At 42.7% G+C, this 22,141-nt stretch overlaps 1 protein-coding gene across 3 annotated transcripts in view; it reads right to left on the reverse strand.

Annotated features, from left to right (window-relative positions):
• Window positions 1–1,155: 1,155 nt before the first annotated feature.
• The window catches only part of LOC107187372 (heterogeneous nuclear ribonucleoprotein L), a 181,175-nt gene continuing 160,189 nt past the window's right edge, over window positions 1,156–22,141 (reverse strand). Inside the window, exons 7-11 of one of the 3 annotated variants that reach the window (XM_015575464.1) lie at window positions 6,817–6,909; window positions 5,039–5,337; window positions 3,886–4,109; window positions 2,547–2,806; window positions 1,156–2,094 (exon numbers count right to left, since the gene is read on the reverse strand). In XM_015575464.1, the coding sequence (XP_015430950.1) occupies window positions 1,958–2,094; window positions 2,547–2,806; window positions 3,886–4,109; window positions 5,039–5,337; window positions 6,817–6,909 (1,013 nt within the window). In that variant the 3' untranslated portion in view covers window positions 1,156–1,957. Of the gene's footprint in view, window positions 2,098–2,546; window positions 2,807–3,885; window positions 4,110–5,038; window positions 5,338–6,816; window positions 6,910–22,141 lie in introns of all 3 variants that reach the window. The other 2 variants (XM_015575456.1, XM_015575471.1) reach the window with 2 other exon arrangements.

Raw genomic sequence — 22,141 nt, forward strand, 5'->3', positions numbered from 1 at the left:
GCGATAGTTCCAGATCCTCTGAACACTCTCTCTCCGTCTCTCTCTCTCTCTCTCTCTCTCTCTCTCTCTGTTTTGAAACTGTATCCAGCGTGTATATATAGTTTCTAATGGTCGATAAGGAACCTCCGATTTACTTGGATCCCACAGATATACAATATGTGAAAATGGTCAACGAGGAACCGCGCGTGGTGCACTTCGAAAATGTGTCGAAGGTGTTTGTCCCCATTCGTCTCTCTTTCGCACGCGTTCGTATGCATATATATATATATATATATATATATATATATATATATATATACACATATACACATGGTGTCTATGTGTGTATGTGTTCGTGCTTGCGTCAGTATGAACGCGTTATTTGAATCAGACGGGCGCGAGCGTCGCTGCGAAACCAAAACGCGAGTAAACTACTAAAGAAAATGGCCGCACGATGATGTGTGTATGTATGTGTGTGTGTGAAACGTGAAAACGTCATACGCTGGGCCGATTAAGCAGGATGTCCGATAGCGGGAGAAACCATCGATCCGCGGTCATTTCGAATTCCTCTTGGTATACGCCACATCAGGCCGTCAAAAGTGATCCCTCTGATGCTTTCACGCGGATCGTGCTTCCTCCCTCCGGGTTCCTCGCTCGGCCCTTGATATGTAATCCGTGCCCGACGACGGCAGATTCCCATTAGACGGCCCACTCTCCCGAGCTATTATATACAAGACAATCCTTTGCACGATCGATCCTCAGCGTTCCACCGAAGGAAAGAAGCTTCCGCGAAGAACGACCGACGAGGCGAATCCTCTTCTTCCCTACTTCCCTCTCTCTCCAGTTCTCTCTCCGTCTGCGAGTTATCTTACTTCACTCACACAAGCTTCGCACGCCATCTTTCGCGAAGAGGATCTCTCGCTTCAAGACATAATACTGACACTAACTTACGTATTAAACGGGGGGGTTCACGAGACACCGATGTGGTCACGGAATCTTCGACACACGGGATCTTCCGCACGAGAGTAAGCCACGGTGTGTACACACCCGGGGCGGTTCTCGCGCCGTAACAACCAGAAGGAAAATGGTAAAACAAAAAAAAAAAATGAAAAAAAAAAAGAAACAAAAGAAAGAAACCAGAAGAAAGAAAAAAAAAGACAAGAGACACAACAGAGCAGTGTGTGTGTGTGTGTTGTATATAATCAGAAACATCGCTGCCTCTCGATTTTCGCCAGGACACACTTCCACTCGGGCTAGCGGACGATCCTCGATGACCTTCTTCTTCTTCTTCTTCTTCTTACGAGCAGTCTACCCATGGATGCACTGGTGTTCCCTTCCCAACCCTGTTGACGATCAGGAGAGTGTAATATCATCGTCGTCCCCGTGGACGGCGACGATATCCTCCCTGGACGTGTCTCTCTCTTCGAGCAAACCGCGCGTCAGACGTTTCTCGGTTTCTTCTGGTCCTCGACTTACGCGAACAAATAATAAGCTCCGTCGCGTCGTCGGTCCTCCGACCCTTGAATCGGAACCCCCTAAATTATCCCGTCCACGGACCATACCGTCATGGATATTACCAGTGACATGGGGTCCGATGATGATCCAATCCGTTGCGGCTTGGATGCTACGGGGAGGAGCAAGATTTATGACGGTGACAAGATAAGTCGTCGTTTACACGGCTCGTCGTTGTTCACCGTCTAGGCCCGCTGTGTTTCTCCTCCCTGGATTCAACTCAGTACGGCCAGAACGTGGGCAACGGAGGCGGTGGCGGCGGCGGCACGGTCGGATAGAGTGTCGGCGTGGCTATCAGGACGCAGGCGGGCGGCAAGGGCGGCGGCACAGGCGGCGGTAGAACCGGTGACAGTGTAATCGCTGCGGCTGGGTGCAGGGCCGTCCCCGTCGGGGCACACAACGGGTGCAGGGCGAGAGAGGGACGCTGGCGCTGACGCTGACGCTGCTGGCCCTGGACCTCGCCGTTCTATTCCGAGTCCTGCTGCATTTTGGCGTGGCCATTACCGGCGGAATTGCTCGACTGGCTGCCGCTGCTCGGCGGGAAGCTGGTCGGTATGGTGCGGGACGACGAGAAGCACAGCTTCATGATGTACGGGAACTTGCCATCTGAAACAGATCCGTCGGACACGTGACGAAGGTACCTACTGTTCGAGAACCCTAATAAGTGCGTATCGGAAATTCGTGGTTTCGACGGGTAATATATAGGGGTAACTATTAAATTCGAATCTTGACGAAGCTAGCTGCAATGCTTGCGAAACGTTGGGAAAATAGTTTAACATGGTCACGGCATACATCCGAATAGTCTCAACAGTGAGAACTGTAGAACTCCAGATCATTTGTGATGTTTACAATTTTTATCCTACGTCTGGAGTAGTGTCCATTTAATGTAAGAAGTTGTTCTTTCACGATTAGGGAAATCCGTTACGGAATGTCGCTTAAAAAGAAATAAAATCGAGTTACAGAGGGTCGAGCAATAATTTCCAAAATGTAATGAAAATTTAAATCACTTAGGGTATAATGTCCACTGGCACGTGAGAACGTTAGAGCGTACTTACTGCTGTTTTCGAGCGCTGTGTGATTACATTCCATGATGGCAGCTACCGCGATACCGACGCTGCTGAACTCGATAAGGCCAGACGACGATCGTTCCGATTTTAAGGGGAACAGTTTCACCGTCGTCGGCGCCTCGATGCCGCGTTCGACGAAGACACGGTGTACGGTCTCCTCGGTTAAATCCGGGGGAGTGTTGAAAAAATGGACTATCTTCGATGGTGGTTGTATTCTATTCTTATTGGCCATCGCTGGGTTTAGGAACCTGCAATCGACAACAACGGGTACGCGTCAGACAAACGTAGGTATTATCGTTCGTATAGTATCTTAACATAGTGAGTATATAATAAAATACACTCTATATTTGAGTAGAATTATTATGATTATTTGCCTCTTCGATCAACTGATGTGCTAAATATCATACCCACGTTTAATGCTAACATTTTAATGAGGTTTAGCACAATGATAGAGCTTAGAATTCCGAAGCTAGTAATATTTGTTTCAGCCGCATATGGCCATTAGTTTATGAAATATTTAATGTTCAGTGTCGAGGAGCCTTTGCCAGTGTCGGGAAGCCCCCAGAAATAAATACAGAAGAATCTCAGACAAACTGGTTCGACACTTATTCTTCGCGAATTCCCAGAAGCTGTACATCTCTGTGCACAAGATTCCAATCTAACGAGACTAACTTTAAGCGGCAAGCTATTACTGGCCTTCGAAAGTAGGCGAATCGAGGCTCCAGTTTATCGAAATCGGAGAATTTCGAGCATAGATTCTAAAGCTTCTATGGCCCGGTAATTAATTCCTCGCAATCAAGAGACCGGGGGTAGCTTAAGCGGGAACATTCAAAAACCCGGACGTAATTAAGTTTTCATCGGGTAAATATTGCTGGCCGCGATGGGGTGGGGGCTTCGAGGCCCCCCCGCCGTAAGGAAGAACATCATTAATTGCTGTGCATCGGTATTTCGTTCTATATGGAAATTTCGTCGACAGAAAACGTGGGGGTTTCTCGTTAACGTTTCATTCAGCCCGTGGGAGGGAGGAGGAAACTGATGAAGCCTGCGTCGGGAAGCTGATTAGAATAGCGGAGACTACTGTCTCGATGGATCGATATAAGTTCGAGAAACACCTGGTCACCATCCAGCTGAACATTCTTGTCTCTGACACGACGTCGTGGAAAATTCGCGGATCAAACGTGAAAACGAGGTCGACGTGTAAACGGAACGAAGAACATCGCTTGGAAAAGTGACTGATTCCGGAAATAGAAGAGAGGAAGAAAAATGGACCGTGCTCGTAAATGGGTGGCTGGAATATTCTAGGAGCACAACGGTTGTTCAAGCTCACCTGTTATTCTTGCTTCCCGTGAAATCCTTGAAACTCGCAGTCTTGTCGGGCAGAATGTAAGGGTTGGTGACGTCTGAGAGGAAAGCCTGTTTCGAGAATCCCAGCTGCAACCTGCCGTCCGTGCCGATCGTGACGTTGTTCAGATTCTGTAAACACCGTTCCACGGCTATGCTGTCGCCCATCTGGATCATCGCGCATCCCTCTTTCGTCTTCAAGAACTTGACCTGTGACAGAAACGTGTACGAGGCCAGGGTTATCGGGGAGCACTAATAGACCGGAGATGAATTTCAAACATTCATTCAGATTTGGAAGCTGTGGTATTCTTGTAATAAATATTTCCTTTAGCAAACAACTCTGTGATGGGACAGGTTTGTGAAGTACTCTTGCTAGCTGAGAAGTTGGAACCAAAAGGATGTAATAAAACCTGGGGCTATGTTGCTTGAGTTATCCGATCTTTGTACGATTGCTTTAATTCCTTTGCAAAAATTGGAAGCAAAGGTAGAGTTACTTGGCGAGTAAAACGCCTTATAGATGATACGATTTGTCGTACAACTGATCGTACAATCTAGGTCACTTCGACCGTCTGAACGACAGTTGCAACGTCTGTGCAACTTCGACTTGTTGTAGCTACGACAAATCATATCCTCTATCCTTAAGAGAAGTGCTCCTTTATGGTCCGAACTTTTCAGCTCACTCGAAATAAGCATCAAGTTTGAATTACTCTACTGGATATCGAAAAATAAGAATTACATGTACGACAGAAGTTAATCCTCAAAGACCACACTACATTTCCCTACTAATTCGACTACACATGGGTTAGTGTAATCCATTCTTTTGCCTATATCTCATAAAATATCAGATTTACAAAACACCACACAGTAGGACAGACTGAGTTACCGTAACCCAGTACTGGTTCCTCAGGGTCAAAAGTCTCTGATATTTAATAGATATTCTATACCTCGAAAAGACGATTAACATCCACAGTATTAAAATCTAACACTCCTAACGAATACCGATTAGCTTGAAGACACGTGAGACACACTAGATAAAACAGATGAACAGTCATGGGGGTGGTAACCGGGTAGTTATGCTAAAGATCTTGGACCACCAGATGCTTTTGGTATCTGTATTATAATCGGACGTTGCCACGCACCTTTGTCACGTTTCCGTACAGGCAGAACAGGTTGAAGAGCTTGTCAGTGTTGACCTTATCCGGCTGCAGGCCGTACACCATCATCACGGAGCCCTGCGCACTTGACGGTGGCGTCTGTCCTAGGGTGGGTACGTAACCGGGCCGGGGCGGCGTGGGATGTAGGGGCTCTCGACCGCTGAAGTCACTCTTAATACCGTAACGCTCGACGTACGGCTCCGCATACGTTGCCGGTCCATTGAAATTCTCCTCGTAACGGTCGTGACCGGCGCCCGGTGGGAAAGTTACCTGTGGCGTGGATCCTGGAACAAAGAGAAGAGAGGATATTTGATGCCTTTTGTCGGGGCAGATCTGAATCTGGTCATCATTGTCGCGCTCGGCACTCTCGCATTCAGTCGCGCTAATTATGGAAATCGAGGGAAGCTTGTGTGTCCCCCTTCCCGTCCGTTAATCGCGTGGACATCGTTCGCTTGTGACGACGAATGGAGTCTGCGGAATGGATATTGTTCGACGAGCAAATTGCCGATCGAACACGGGAAACACTTGTGTATACGCTTTCTCTGTAGGAATATCTTATACGAATATGTCGAATAAAATAAAATAAAGTATATCGCAACGATTCGAAGGGATTTATAGATCGTGTCGTCGTGCGACGTTTTTCATCGCAGACAATTCAGCTCGATACAGAGCCCCGATTTGTTGTTCGTCGGCTAACAATCGATCAAGAACCTTTCGTTACGGAAGTCCACCCCCACCCCGGTATTGGCCGTCTATTCTTTAAGTCAATGTCGCGAGATATTGGGTTTCGTTTGCAGTTATGGTTTCGATAGCTCGAGCCCGACATAACTCTGCTGCAATTACCACTGATTTTTCGTTCGAAATTCCTTCGGTCTGGTTACCCCTTCGCCGATCGCTCGCAGTAATAATTTCCGGTCGTTCCGAATCGGAAACCGGGCACCTCTTTCGGTAGACTTGTAAGTTACACGATAACACAGAATTAATGAATAATATTTGAAATCTAAAAAGACCCTGTTCTTGAAACAAGGATAATAATAAATTAATTAAAAGTCTCTTTTCTGTATAAAGCTGCGTCTACACTATATAGTATAACAAGTTATATAGAAAAGTTATAAAACTTGTTAGATTAACAGAAAGAAAAATGTTATATAACATTTTTTGTGTTACATAGCAAGTTACACGTTACGCATCAAGTGTGACGCCATCATTAATAATGAGATGCGAAATGTTATACAAACTTGTTACGGAGTTGTCCAAAAGGTATCATTTTGTAACAAGTTATAAGAACATGTTGTATATCAAAGTTGTATAACCATTTGTTATATAACACTCTTTTGTTATATAGCGTAGACGCAGCTTTACACACCATTTCCTATTCTCTTTAACATTCCTCCACACAAAAAATAATTGACCAGGAAACGATTGCAATAATAGGAATGGAAATTTGATCGATTAGATCGCAATATAGTCAGTAGAGTTGATGTTCTTACTGACACAGTGAGAAAATTACCAACCCCATTCCCGATTCACGGATGACTGGTTAGGAAATTACTGGTCGCCGAACTTCTTCGACGAGCTACGTGCTATTACGTGGTCCCTGTTTTTTTTTTCACGAGCGTTCGAATAAAGAAAGAAAAGAAAACAAGAATTTGTAATCATCTATTGGACGGCCCCCGTCGTCCGTTTGTCCAAATTGGGCGCCGTTAATTTGACTATTAAAGGGAGAAACAGAGAGAGTGGGTGGAACCATGGGGGAAACTTACCGTATGGCTGGGGCGCGGCGCCGTATCTGGGTTCCGCCAAAAGGGGAGCCGGCCTTCCATTTCCGGTCGTGTCATTTTTGTGTGCAGTCGATCCTGTAACAGGCCAAATGTGTGTCGTTTATTTTCCGTTCCGGCGAAAACCGTCCATCGAAGGTGTAACGACTGACGATCCTCCCTTTTTTCTATTCTTTTTTCTCTCAAAGCGTCAGTTCGTAAATACAATGTGTATTGTTTCTACGTAAGGGGTGGTGAACGTTTCACGGAAATTCAAGATGGTCGAATGTCGAAGAATGATATCGAACCGAAATCGCTCGGCGAAGTAAGGACTAACCCGATCGGCCGAATCTGTCAGACGAATTAGAAAGATTATTTGACACGGTATTTCGAAAATCAATAATTTCGTTTGCAGAGATCTCGTCTTCGAATGAATTTATAATATAACTTGTCAGAGATACGAGGCAGGCGACCCATATTCACGACGTAATTCTCTTGCCAGTCATCCTTGGGAATGTCGGGTGTTGAAGAAAAAAATTCACGAAAGACTGTATGACGTACCTTTGCGAATGATTCCCAGTCGAAGGATTAATTTAAACATCCCTGTCGAAAACGTAACTGTTATTATTCATTGTGTATATTCAATGTAGAGGAGGTTATGTATATCTTCCTGCAAGAATCATTGATGAATATTGTGTAGCGCAGGACTGCCTCCTGGGAGATGACACCGATAACTCCGACTTCTGTGACAATCTGACACAGAAGTCCTCGGAGATTTTCCCTTGGTCTTCATCAACGCTGATTTACAGATCCACGTTGATTGGATACATTTGCTATAACTTTGGCGAGGGCGTTATTCTAAGCTTCTGTTGTATGGATAAAGACAGTGTGGTCGAGGTTCAAGTGAAAGAGAAGAAATTGGGAAATTGCATTATCTCAGGTGCAATCTTCGCGTATATTGATACGAACACACGGATCATGTGCTGCGTTATTTAATGGAAGACAGTCTTAAATCCAGCAACAATAACTGAAATATCGCGCGATTATGTCTACCAACCGAGGACTTATTGTTCCACGATGTCTTCGTGATACTCTTGAAACTATGCTCAAAACGTGAGCTCGCTATTTCAGCCGATCTTCAACCAATGAACGGCCTCAGATCCCGTCGAAACGGAGTTTACACTGAGGACTTTTATGCAAAATAATATTTCCTATAGCAATTCATAAATAGAATAAACTAGAAATATCATTGTATCTGATCAAAGTTTTGTCCTTTACTGTATTTTACAGACCCCTGTAGGCTATAAATGCATAAAATCCGCAGTCTATTCATTACTAACCCATGTAGAATAATAAATAACAGATTATAACGTGTCTGTCTGACTCCAGAAACAATTGTAAGTTAGTAGTAGCATGCACGTCAAGCAGTTTAAATATTATATGTATACTGTATACTAGAAAGCCCTTCCAAGGAATCGATTCTTTAAGAGGTTCCTCCCTCGATTACGATTCCCCCTACTGTCCTTAATCGAAACAGGCTGTGTGGCTACCACGGTTTCCGGCCGGCGTTTCGTCTCACGACATTCGACCCGCGTGTGGCCTGTCAGATATTTTCCCTCGGCCCTGCTGCTGCTGCTTGCCCGACGCGTCGAGATACAATCTACCCGCGGTTGGCCTCCCCGCCGAAACCAACGCCGTATACAATCGGTCTATATTAAACCGCATTACGTACACAGGCTACGTAGCGATTCTGTTTGTGTCCGCGCGGGGGGAAGGACAACACACATGTATCTGTAATATCGGCCAGGTTGATGTAACCCATATCGATTCCGAATATTCGGTATCGCGTGCCGACACACGACGCAACGGTGCAAGCCGTCGAGAGGACGATGCGTCTTCATTCGGGAAGGGTCTGGTCAAAGATCGGACTCTGTCCACCATTGATTTTGTAGTGGCCATAGTGGCACGCTCAAGTAAGAACATTTGCAGTGGTTGGCTCGATTTATGACACGCGTCTCAGCAAAGTTATTTTACGAGAAAGCCAGGTTGGAAAACCTACATGGTTAAATAAGAGAAACTGTAAATAGAAATTAGAGTTCTTGGGGAAGGCATGTTTTGCCTTTTTGAGATTTTGTGGTTAGGGCTGATTCAGAAATTATATGTACAATTATACAGTAATACGTTTATATAGTAAGTTCTCTATGAGTGTTCGAAGGCTCCTCGGTATTGAACATTAAATATTTCATAAACCAATGGCCATATTTGGCTAAATCTCATTAAAAGTTCAATCTGGGGACCTTTCCCTGTCAGTGTCGAGGAACCTTCGAACACTCATCGAGTATTTACAGTATTGTTGGATTCCGAATTGCGGAATCGAGTGCAATATGTTTAAAAAGTCTTGAAGAGGTTTATTCATTTACACGTAATAGAGTGTCGTAAGAGTCTAATTGCAAACTAAAAAGTTTCGGAGTTCTCAAGTATCTGTCTGAATGAGGTCTAAGTTAGGGTCTTATACCCTATGTACACTATCCCATACATCTATGTATCTATCCCTCTGTATACTATCGTTCTATGGTGGGAAGAGGATGCTTGTGGGCTTTAGTACAGGATGAGTAAGTAGGAGTTCGAACATTGGGAAAAATAAGGGTGGCTAAGTGGTTTAGAACAGAGCAGCGTGATCGTAGTTATTCATAGGGTGAATCAAAGTCAATAGGTACCTAGGTTGGTCATCAAACAATATGAAGCAGTTCATACACGGGACGAGCGTGAATTTATCGCCTGGTAACCACTAAAATTTGCGTCCCGTGTGAACTGCTTCACCATAAATCTACGACGATGACCAATTGACCGATTGGAATAACTTCCGGTACCGCATGAATTTCCTGGAAAAAAAAAAGAAGTGTCAGGAAGTCACTTGGTATCCAGCATGGATCGAGAGTAGTCGCGAACACGATTAGAAATCTGTAATCGTCTTGAATACAGACTTTCTTTTGAACGATGTGCAGTAATATTTCACGCAGACTTATATAATATAACCTTTAATTCTATTGGCCTAGCGGCGAGAAATGATTTTGCCTTTCTCCGAACAATTTCCGCTACAATATCCCACACACACGTTTCCTCTCGTTACCATCATCAGAATGTAAATTTGAGAACGGAATGGCGGAATAACACGCGTGGTTTGATGTAACGAAGCGCGGATATTTTTCTAGGTTATGTTATCTTTCGTTTCCGGTGGGATAGACGGGACTATTGGTGGGAGAGGCAGAGCGGTCGTAATGAGGATACTAGGGTCGCTGGTCTCACTGTTCTGCGAGACTAGAATAACGTGATGTTTGTGTTCTAGTATCTCGTTTTTGGAAATAATATATAGATCTATAGTTACAAGAATAAATGGTGTGTTAAGCGTTGGTCTTCTATTGTGGATCATTTTTTCTGGGTACCGCTGCTACATTCCTCCATTTCTGGCAAGAAATAAAGAGATAGAGAATGTATTGCAATAAAACTTAACCCTTGAATGGTAAGGTGAATTTTAAAGCCGTACTTGGTAAAGAAAAATGATTATCTTGAACTTGTATTTCTGTTTATTTATATAATAAGGTATAATATATGAGTTATATAACACATAATAATATAATAAACAAGTAATAAAAAATAGAGTGGGGACAGTACAAGAGGAACTGTAACTTGACACGAGTAAAAAATTATACTCGTCAAATTACAGACTAGAACGACAAGTAAATCGTTACATGGTCTTGACGTCAAATGATTTTATCGCAACGTAGCATGGCAACAGTTTAAATGCGTCTGTATTCATTCTATACGCATACGTTATCGACTTTCTGAAGAGTTTCGGCCACTAACATCACAGACAGACCGCGTTCTAAACGGCAAAGAGGAGAGAACGACGGTCTGACAAATGCTCTTAATCTCGCATCAGGCGCCAAGGTTCGAGGATTCTAAGCCCGGCAATTTTAGGAACAAATCGATGTAGCTATGCCATTATTCTCTTTCACAAAAAAATAAACTATTACGGTCAAGCAAAATAATCGGCTCGTGACGTCAGGTGTAAACCGTTCCAAACACTATCCATACACGCCGGAAGAAGCAAACGACCTAAAAAATCAGGACCCCCCGTAGTGGTCGTATCAAAACCAACATTAGCGATAGATATCCCACGAACCCCGTGATTTACGATCCGATCGAATCTTATTGATCTCGATTGCTCGAATTTCCGAACTTTAAATACAGATCTCCAGCCTTGTGTTCGATATTAGAACCATTATTCACGGACTTCACGGTCGGAATGAACAGTTTATTTTATACGCATGTGCTTCAACGACACTTGGTCCATCTGTGTAAACTATCGTAAATACACTCACAGGAACATATTATTTCTTTAGCACATTTGGTACGGATGGGAACTGTAGTTCCTAAAATGGCCGAATCTCGCGACCACCTTGGGAACTATAGCGCCCAGGTCCTTTTAATCAAATGTTAAATGAATTTATCTACCTACACCAGTGTCATCTAAAGGAACAGTTTGGTACTAGTCGTCCACGGTTTCAAATATTCTAAGTATTTACTTAAACGACAATTCTCATGATGAGAGCGATAATTCCCATTAAAATTCTATAAATGTCTTTTGGAATACTTATAGTGACGTATTGATTCTAAAAACGGGGAAAAAGAAAAATTAAGTTCTCCAGGCCATGGGGCAGAGTTGGGCAAAATGTAATCTAATTACAAACTCCAAATCACAATTAGAATGTAACTGCAATGTAATTGGTAGACACTTACAATTACATTGTAATTAGCTATACTAAATTTATAGTAAAGATTACAATGTAATTTTTATTGTAAATTTAGTACAGTTAATTACAATGTCATTGTAATTGCAGTTCTAATTGTCCAGCAATTACATTGTAATTGTGATTTGAATTTCGTAGTTAGATTACATTTTGTTCAACTCTGCCTCTCGATATGTTTGAAAATTCTATCAATATTGAGATATTAGATTTTTCTTTTGTCGTTTCGGTTTTTCTTCTGTCGTCAATAAAGGATTGAATTTATCCCACGCGCAATTGGTTCTCCCAATTTCGAGATGCTGTTACCAGCCATCCGGAAGCGTGGACAGGCTCGAAGTCGTACGAATGAGGTATCGATCCCCCTTTCACGGGAACGTCTGCCCCCGAGCACGTTGGGGACACCCGGCGAGAATTTCCGGTGATCCGTAAAAGTTCAGGCTCGACGTTTATACACTCGAGGCTCCGATGAATCGACGCCTTACGGTTCATGAAAACCGACGACACCTCGTTCTTCCTAATTTACTACTTTCGTACCACCTTATGATACGAACTTTAGGAACTCTGTGCCGTCGAGTTGCTTGTTAGTCGAATCGAAAGTACAAGGATAAGTCTCTCCACAGAAACATCTTGAGAGAATCTGTTAGTCAGTTCACTCTCACGTCTTCAGAATGACTAACTTTAGAAAAACAAAACATCTGTATTGTATTTTTGGGAAATATTCATTGTAATGGAGCCACCTCTGATTTCTATCATACGATTGCAACGAAGGCTATTCGAAGGGTGCGAAGAAAATTTTCAGAGTTCGGGACCAGGACGTCGGAAAGCAGGCAGCGCGTTTTAATAATGGCGGTACAGAGACACCGGAACGAAATTTAACGGCGGGAAGACGGCACATCCAGGTCATACATGCAGGACCACGAGACCGGGATATTGGCACTCGTAGGTCTTGCCAAGGGCCGCGGAAATTGCGAGTACGGATATCGTGTCCGGCTGACAAACGTTTCGCGATCGACTTTCTCCTAGTCGTCAGGAGGGAAAAAAGGAACGAAACTCGGTCCCCGTTGATTCGAAAATACACCACACACACACATATACCTCTTGATTTCTTGAAACGTTCATTTCGCGAATGGAACCGGTGAACAATGGACCGTCGAATGGAGTCGATAGATTAAAGTGAAGCTCGTAAACCGCGCTTGGATTTATGTTTACGGGGGATCGATAATTCGACATAAAAATGTCCTCGGCTTTTAGGAGAAATTTAAAATGGTAATCTTTGGAATTGAGCATTTTCGCGACTTTCAACCACGGGATATATTATAGAGAATCGATGATATACAGGTGCAGCGATAGATTATCCTGAAAATAATATGATCTCTATTACAATTGAACTGTTGTCTCCAAATCCACGGAATATATTATCGTTGCATGCATTGTAACGTGATTTTTGTAATATTGATAGAAAAACGATCAGTTCTTTTTCCTTAGAAAAATAACGCGAGATCACGTTGAAGGCAAAAAAAAAAAAGCTATGTAAAGCAAAAAGTGGATCCGTTCGAGAAATTACAGAACACTCAGCATATTCATCCGATATTCTCTGTGATATTTTCTCCCTTCCCGAAATCGAGGATCGTTCAGAAGGAAAGAACGAGGTCAAGAGAAACTCGAAAATGTAATCGAAGAACTTTTTCAAGCTTAGCCGATGAAGTTTTTACGAAAGGACAGAAAAGCTTCTGTTAATGTGTGAAATAATTCTAGAAAATCTGAGGGATCATTGAATGATCGTTAAATATTTTTTTTCACATCGGTACAGGAAATAACGTGGTGGCACAGCATGATATTAAACTGGGTCGAAACACAATTTTTACCGATCGTTCCCCGTCAATAGTCTCAAGACAAAGGGGGCGGTTTGCCGTGGCCCGACGTCGATCCCCATAAACGTCAATTGGTCCACGTGATTTCACCCGTCCGCCATGAAACTAACGATCCATTACCCGCCATAATATGGCTTGTAACTTTATAAATTGCCCCCACGAAGCCCCTTCGGAGACTACTAAAATCGTATAGTGGAATCGTTGGCTGCTCCTCAGATGGGTTAACGAAATTTTGATACCATACGCTACGATCGAGCTACGACGACTACGTTAGCCGGTGGCTTAATGGGAGACGACGGACCGGAAATGACGGAACGTCGGTCAGCTTCACCAAGGAAGATTCGATTCATTTTGGAATAGAATGATTCACAAAGACACGTTGACGCGAACAACATGAGCAGCAAATGGGCACAAGTGCATGTATGTCTTTGTTTTTATGTAAATCAGACTCCCAATGCAATAAAAAAAATGTTTGTACACAATTCATTGTCTGTTATGTTTTCATTAACACTAACCGTACGGACCGCCGATCAAATGACCGGTTTTAAATACGGTACAAATAGGTATATAAAACTCTCGGTACGGTTAGTGTTGAGTAAAATAAATAAACTTGCAGTATTAGATACAGTGGCAGTAATTAGGACACTCATTCTACTATCATACAAAATCCCGTTAAAATCGAAGTCGGAAAATTGAGGTCCTTTCCCTTGTAAGTCCCTCTATCCAACAGGTATCTTAACCACGTATACCAGGTTGCACACTTTATGTACCATCGCCGTGATCCAATAAATCGGTACATAGAAAAAGGATATACCCTTTCGCACTCGCAGAGATAACAGCATTGTTTCCGTGTATGTTTCCACGGTATGTATGTGCGCACGTCGGGGACAGCAATTACGAGCGATTGCGTAGCGTGCGACGAGGAGGACCGAGTGCTCGATCCCGGGGAAACAAGTGTGTCGTGTGTCCCTTTGTTTCCTTTCCGTGGTCGGTGCCTGGAGTGGCCCTTCCACGGGGGCGTTTCACGAAGGACGTGGGCTGCTGCTGCTGCCGGGGAACGAATGACGGCAAGGTCCCTCCGCTGTATCGACCTACACCGTCGCCACGCAGACTACCACCGCGCAACCCCCATAAAATGCCACTGCACCGGAGTGAAAGAGAGAGAGAGAGAGAGAGACAAATATAACACCACCATCGACCACATGGGTCGGTTTCCATCGCCGTCGAGCCGGCCAGAACCGGAACACCCGTTCGGTGTGCACACGCCCGCCAGCGACCGTTCTTCGTAAGTGGATTGGATGATCGGGAGCAATCGGACGCACGCGACTATTAATTGCGCTAATAACTGGCCCCGGTTAATGTCTTTTAATTAATTGCAATCCGCGATGCGTACTGTGTACGCGGGGGAGGGGGGGCGGTACAGGTACACCGACGAACAAACTCGGTTTCCGATAGGGGAAAAAGTGTCGTAGGGGAAGGGACTCATATCTACTTAATCTCCGGAGTTATTGGAATTTATGACAAATTAACATTCGGTTTAACATTTGTTTCGGTACCTGCAATAAATTTACTAAGTGGTAGGAGGCCCTTCTCTTATGTCATTTTTTCCCTAGTGGAAGGGCCTCCTATCTACTTGATCTCAAGAGTTACTGAAATTCATGACAAATTAACATTCGGTTTAACATTTGTTTCCGTACCTGAAGTAAATTTACCAAGTGGTAGGAGGCCCGTCTGTTACGTCATTTTTTTCCTTAGTAGAAGGTCCTCCTATCTATTTGATCTCGGGAGTTACTGAAATTTATGCCAAATTAACATTCGGTTTAACATTTGTTTCAGTACCCGAAGTAAATTTTCCAAGTGGTAAGAGGCCCTTGTTTTATGTCATTTTTTCCCCTAGTAGAAGGGCCTCCTATCTACTTGATCTCAACAGTTACTGAAACTTATGCCAAATTAACATTCGGTTTAACATTTATTTCAGTACTTGAAATAAATGTACTAAGTGGCTGGAGGCTTTCCTCTAACGGCACTTTTTCCCCTAGCAGAAGCAGAGTTTGCTCGTTAGTGTATACACGGTGTTCCTGGAATGGAGATGGGTATATTGGAACCGTTCGCGTCGCGAATGATCTTCGGTCGCCTGGTGACGAAAATTCGGTTAATCCATGATTAGACTATGTTGATTGTTTGTGCTAGATGCAACGGGGCGAAATAGAATAGTGTGTTGATTTGATTAAGGATTATCACGTGCACCACAAGGTCTATTTCGGCTGCATTTCATGTTCACGTCCATGGTATTATGTTACAGTTGATTTCGTATTACATGTCGGTCATCGATGATCGATATGGCGATGAATGGGCACGTTTCCTCGGAAGGTGGACGTTTTTGATTATGGAATAGACGTACCTGGAGCCAGATAGACCCCTATTCATGTGATTTTATACGTGTTTTAGAACAAATTTCTTCAAAATATGCTGGTCTTTTCATAAACTACTAAGATAAAATACCGTACGGTTCATTTAGTCCTCTGTGAACTAGAACGATGTATGTAGATTCTACAAACCTGGGTCAAAATGGACCCAGACATCTAAGGTTTAATGTAGGATATACTTTCCTATTTAACTGGTAAAATCGTGCATTTGGGTAATGAGTTCCTATTTGTTTCCTATTATGAATTAGTACTTGAAAGTTTGCATGAACTTAAGTAGTGTCGTCTTAATAATTTAAATAATTGAATTTAATGGCGATAGACAAGGTATAGCAGTTTAAGGTATGCAGAGTGTTTACACTGATAATGTGGATGTTTAGCGAATCGAATTCATGAATATTGCAGACTGCTTGTCCAGAGCATCCTGAATAGAGAAAGTTATTTCGAGGTATCCAAACCAACATCAATTACTTCAGCTTCGTTACATCGTTATACGTCACTAACCGTATCATGTTCCATTTAATTCTGACAGTAGACTGCGCTGCTGTATTATTAATTACTGAATGTGCAAACGATATCGCACAAAGTTTGGTGTTTGATCGACGATTACGGAGACTAAATTGTTCCGAATGTCTAATTAATTATCAATATTTCAATCTGTTCGCGTCAGCATAAATTACCGAAGTCAATCTCCCATGGAAACGGAAGATACTGGTACATGGATGGAAGATTAATTCATCTACAGTTCAAGCAATCTCAGACAAGTGACAAATTTTGCGAAGAAATTCTATAGACAGACAAGAGACCACTGTGAATTTCTCTCTCCCGAGGATATACATATAGTCTCCGGGCGAGCAGTTTAAAGCGTTCGAAATTAGGGTCGTTCCTTAATAGTTCCTACCGTCTTGGAATTTAATGCATTCATAATTACCCTTTTACCACCGGCCAAGATATCAATGCTGAATCTAGTAACTGCTCCGCGGCGCAGCTTCAAAGGAGCTTTTAAGATCCACCCGAACGACCCGTGATAATCGTAAAATTAGTCGCTTTGCATGGATCGTTGCCACGGTCTCCAGCGTGTCCTCGGTACGTCGGCTGCACGCAATTTTTAGCTGCTGGCGAAAGAGAGCAACAGGTCCGACAACGGGAAACGAAATTTCACGCGCTCACGCGAACGTTCGGGGGGGGGGGGGGAATTCTCGACAGACCCGAGTGACTTTTCCGATCCGCGTTTTTCGAACGGAACTGGAGAAGTTTGTCCCCCTGGAACGATTTCAAACGATGTGTATTACTTTGAGCCAGTGTCAATTGTTTCGAAACGATTGGCTAGTCAAGGCTGAAGCGAACCGAGGTTCACACTATATCTCCATTTCTTTTCAAATTTTTAAATAGTGCCTCACTATTATAACATTGCATTTCGTTAAAACAATTGCAAAATAAATGGTTAAAGAATTTTTTTATTTTAACTGAAATCATTTTTATTAGGTACTCTTATGCCTCTACTGTAAGCTCCCATAAAGCTGTTTTTGTCTATCATTTTTGCAGGAAATGTAATTTGTTATTATATGGATATAAAGTAATACATGGTGTCCCATTAGTAAGCCTCTATCTAAATTATCAACTACATTAATCATAACACTCAAGTTCGTGACATTTTTTTTTTTTTGATAATACATATCGAAAAACTATTCAGTACAAAGTACCAGTAGTGTAACTCAGTTTTCAAAATATTTGGAATTTATATTTCGAAAGACTGTAGAGAATAAATTCCCGGTAGAGATCGTTACAAATTTATGGATTACAATACAATCGACGTATTCGACAATCGATTATATTTACTACAGGATTGCGTGACATTTCACTGAATAAATGTCGACTTGTACTAAATCATACGGATACTTTTCGCGTTACAAGAAAGTCGAATGAAACTTGAGGTTTCCTTCTTCAGGAGTACAAATTGCCCGATTGGCGATCGATTCATCCTCTCGACAAGCGGATAATTAGAAGTGCACACGCCCCCCACCACCCCGCCGCCGTCATCTCGAATTGTCAATTACAGAACGCCACCAATCGCGACCCCGGCCTCCCACTATACTCTGCGGTTAATTAATAACGTCATGTGTACGTAGTAACTCATTGCCCCGCGAATCCCTGTGAGCCCGCCGCCGCTGTTATGTTTCTGTTTCTGAACGCGGTGTGTACTTCCGCTTACGATCTTTCCGCTTTGACAAATTGCCGGTAACAGCCGGACTGTATTACACGCCTCTATTTATAAAAGAAATATAGGCGGCCCACGTTACGAATAGCTAGGCTTTGAGGGTAGAGAATCCGTCTCGAACGTTCCAAAACAATAATTCAAGAAGAAACGGGAACGCCTAATAAATATAAAGAGTTCCGTTATTCAAACAGTACCAGCACACGTTGACAGTTACTAATAAATCAAGCTGGAAGAACGTTTGATTCGCAAACAAATAACAGTTCCACTCTCGTAAATCTAGTTGTTTAACCCTTAGCATTCCGAGCATTTATCGAGTCCTGTTGTCCAGGAAACGTTTTGAAAGGAAAGCACTACGAGTGCTTATGAATTTATTTATTGTTATTTATCTTTCATAATTTTTCGTTTTTAATGAAAACGAAACTTAATTTTCATATTTTGCAATTTTCCATGATACGTATGACACCTGTCGAAATATTGTCCCATGTGCATTCTTGGCTTATTTGGAGAAGTATCGTAGTATTCACTCGTTTGACGTCTCCCACAATTTTCTTCTCTTTCAGAAGATACAACACAACCCTTCTTTCCTTTCCTTGCACAGTTAAATTGTCCTTTAATAGTTTAAAATGGAAAACCTCCTCACTTTCAATCATCTTCAAATTCTCACCGTAGCTCTCTTCCCTCTCCACTATTTTACCCGTAAAAACAAAGCCAAATAATAACTCGAACTCAAGAATACGAAAATAGTAGGCGTAGAGTACATATACTCTCTACCCACGCCACCAATGACACCGGATATTTAGTGTTACCATTGACACTAAATTACAGTTGCAAATGTCTCCCTAGCGGCGCCAACGGATCTGTGAAACACATGATTATTGTTTCCAACGGAGTGCCAAGGGTTAACATTCAAGTAAACAAATTCATCGGAATATCTAAACCATCAATAGCTCATCGTGCCGAATTCTAAAGAATTACGTCGAATTCACGATCTTGAAAACGTCCAGTTGTAAGTTCACACGTTGCCCAGCAATCCAATCGATCCTTTTCCCTTCAGGGATGAGGAAGGAGGAAAAAAGGGAACCGAATCAAGCGAAATGTAGGTCGCCTCGAGCGTGAAAGCTCCATGAAAAATTCCGTGTTCGATCAATGGAGCATTTAATTCGCGAGGCTGTTACGTTTATCGACCGGAAGGTATTCGACGGCCGTACGGTTGTCGTTTAATTATCAGAGAGAAAAGGGTGCCACCCCCGTTTCTTGGACGGGGATGACGGGGGTGTCCTTCGGGGAACTTTCGACGTGCGCCGTTATGAATCGAGGCGAGCGGGCTCGACCAGCGGAACTTTCTTAATCCCCTCCCGTGAGTTTTTAATCTCCTAGACGGCCATCGGTCTTCCCAAACGAACTGACGTTCCATCGATCACCGTGTTTCCTCGATAATATAACCGAACGGTAAAAACCACCGGCGATCGATCCTCGACGATGGTTATCCAGGCAACAAACTCCTCTGGTGTGTCTCCGTTCCGTGGCGATCGCGGCCGTTTGTTATCGATCGCTCGAAATCCCGATGCAGGGAATTTCGAGAGAGAACACCGTCGAGTTCTACGTCAGCAACACCGTGCCACGCGAGTCATACATCACCGTTTTTTCCAGCGGAAAATTTTTCGTTCCCGAACGCGTTCGCGGTAACGGTGCTCGCGAGGAAAGTTCTTTCGCTAATGGCATCGATGAGATTTTAGGGAAACGGTTCTAGAAATAGGCGGATAAACTGTGGCTGCTTACTATAATCACCTTTGTGAATGAAAAACATCGTATGGTCTTATACAGAGTGGACCACGAAACGTGATCAGATTAGATTATTCTACTGCTAGATGTTCGATCGAAAATTTTGTTGGCTAGTATATAACACGATTCAAGCTTTAAGATGATTGTGCCAAATGTTTGGTCAACCCTTTTTCTCTTCGGAGTTTTCAGGAACACCTTCTGTTTTCTTTTTTATAGATAAACCTGTAATTTTCTTACGCCGATCTGTTAACGGATACTGAGACAAATTCGGCTAGTTTCATAACAAATAATTGTTTTTTCATTTAAACCAAAGAAACATTAAGAAAATATGGTAAATATTTACGGTAAGGGAGCCACTTCCGATTTTGATGATTTTTCAATATGTTGTCAAGGTCATCCCTATTAAACTGCGGATTTTATGGATTTTTAAAATAACCGATTGTCTAACATTCAATAGAGTGAAAAGGTGAACAAATTTTTCTTTGTCTCCAGTTTCGTGAAATTAGTCCGTAAAATTCTATATTTGTTCGGAATTGGTAAGTGACAGTTCAAGAAGAAAAGTAACTTTTTTTGATAATAACTTCTTCAACAAACGATAACCCCCAACTAAAACCTTCATAACACTATTGAGGATAATGGCCTTGACAACATATTGAAAAATCATCGAAATCGAAGGTAGCTCCTTTATTGCAAATATTTACCGAAAATACCATTTACCTTAATTAAAACGATGTTCAAAATGGTGTCCATCAGCTGTAATACACTCGCGTAAACGGTAAATTTTCGATACAACAGCTAGCAGTAGAATAATTTAAGCTAATCATGTCTCGTGGTCCACCTTGTACATTTAGAAACGTTTCCTATTCGAGTTTAAACATTTAGAATGGTCTGCGAGAATATTTCCACGAATGTTCGATATTAAGAAGTATAATAATTTACAGGAACATATACTTTAAACGATATAGTCATAGAATTAATTAATAATCGGTCCGTTTGAATCCTTAAGAAAAAGTATTTTCCGATTTTATTAGACTTGGCCCCTTTGATTAGACTCTTGAATATTACCGTATCTTTTAAAACGTACACTCATTATTATACCGAATTGACCCATTTGCATCAAGAAATGGAATATCTCGCGAGTAATATCTACTTTGTATGACCAAACGCGGAACAATTCGCGGTTTACCGTTCAGCTTTACTGTTGCCATTACAAGGAACTGGCCCTGCAATTCAAGTCGTGATGCAAAGCGGGTTAATTACTGAGAATTATTTACACGTATTATATTTAATAGATAACTAACGGCGATAAAAATGAAATAAAAATGAAGGGGGGTTAACGCACGGATTCCAGGCGACGGGGTCCACACGCACGGATTCCGGGGTTCACACGCACGGACTCCGTCCGCTCGGCAGCGACATCTACAACATTACAGGCATCTCCGTGTGGATCTCCGGCGAGATCAATCGTAGTCTTAATTTAAACGAGAGAAAAAGAAAAAAATATGTTTTCCAAGCAGCCGAACATGTTTATTAACGATCCATCATGAGCCTCCGGATTTCCGCGGTGGTTCGAGAAATAGAGACAGACAGAGAAAGAGAGAGAAAGAGATACAGAAGAGAAAGAGAAAGAGGAAGCCGCAGAGGAGATCAGTCCCCGCTGGTAAACTCGTTAGGCACTGTTTTATGTACTGACTTACCGTGATCGACCCCCATGTGTCTCTCGGTCACCGTTCCGTCCGACTCGAACGAGATATACGGAGAGACCGTGCTCGGCCCGGCGTTCAACGGACCGGGTCGCTATCACTCTCACTCGTCGCAGACAGTAGTAGTAGTAGGGGGAAGAAGGTAAGTAGCCGTAGACCTGCCTAAGCCCCAACAATCACCGGGCCCTGACCTCGGTTCCACCGTGAATCCATCATCACCGTCAAGTCAACAACGAGTAGGCTGCATCTGCACACAGACAAACATTCCAACATAACAACCCCCATTTTCTCGTTTCCACGATAATTCCTTTCGATCGCTCCTTGTCTCTCGCTCAACGATCCGTTTTGGTTTTTTTTTTTTTGGTTATTGCTTTTACTTTTTGGTTTTATATACGTCTGCTGCGACGCGTACACATCGTCCTGCCTCTCCGGTCGTCCCGTGTGTGATTCGACTTTTTTTTTTACGTATTTTTTTTTTTTTTTTTTTTTTTTGTTTTGTTTTTTTTTTTTTTTTTTTTTTTTTTTT

The sequence above is a fragment of the Dufourea novaeangliae genome, unplaced genomic scaffold (genome assembly GCF_001272555.1).
Source record: "Dufourea novaeangliae isolate 0120121106 unplaced genomic scaffold, ASM127255v1 scaffold14, whole genome shotgun sequence".
In the NCBI taxonomy this organism is placed as follows: domain Eukaryota; kingdom Metazoa; phylum Arthropoda; class Insecta; order Hymenoptera; family Halictidae; genus Dufourea; species Dufourea novaeangliae.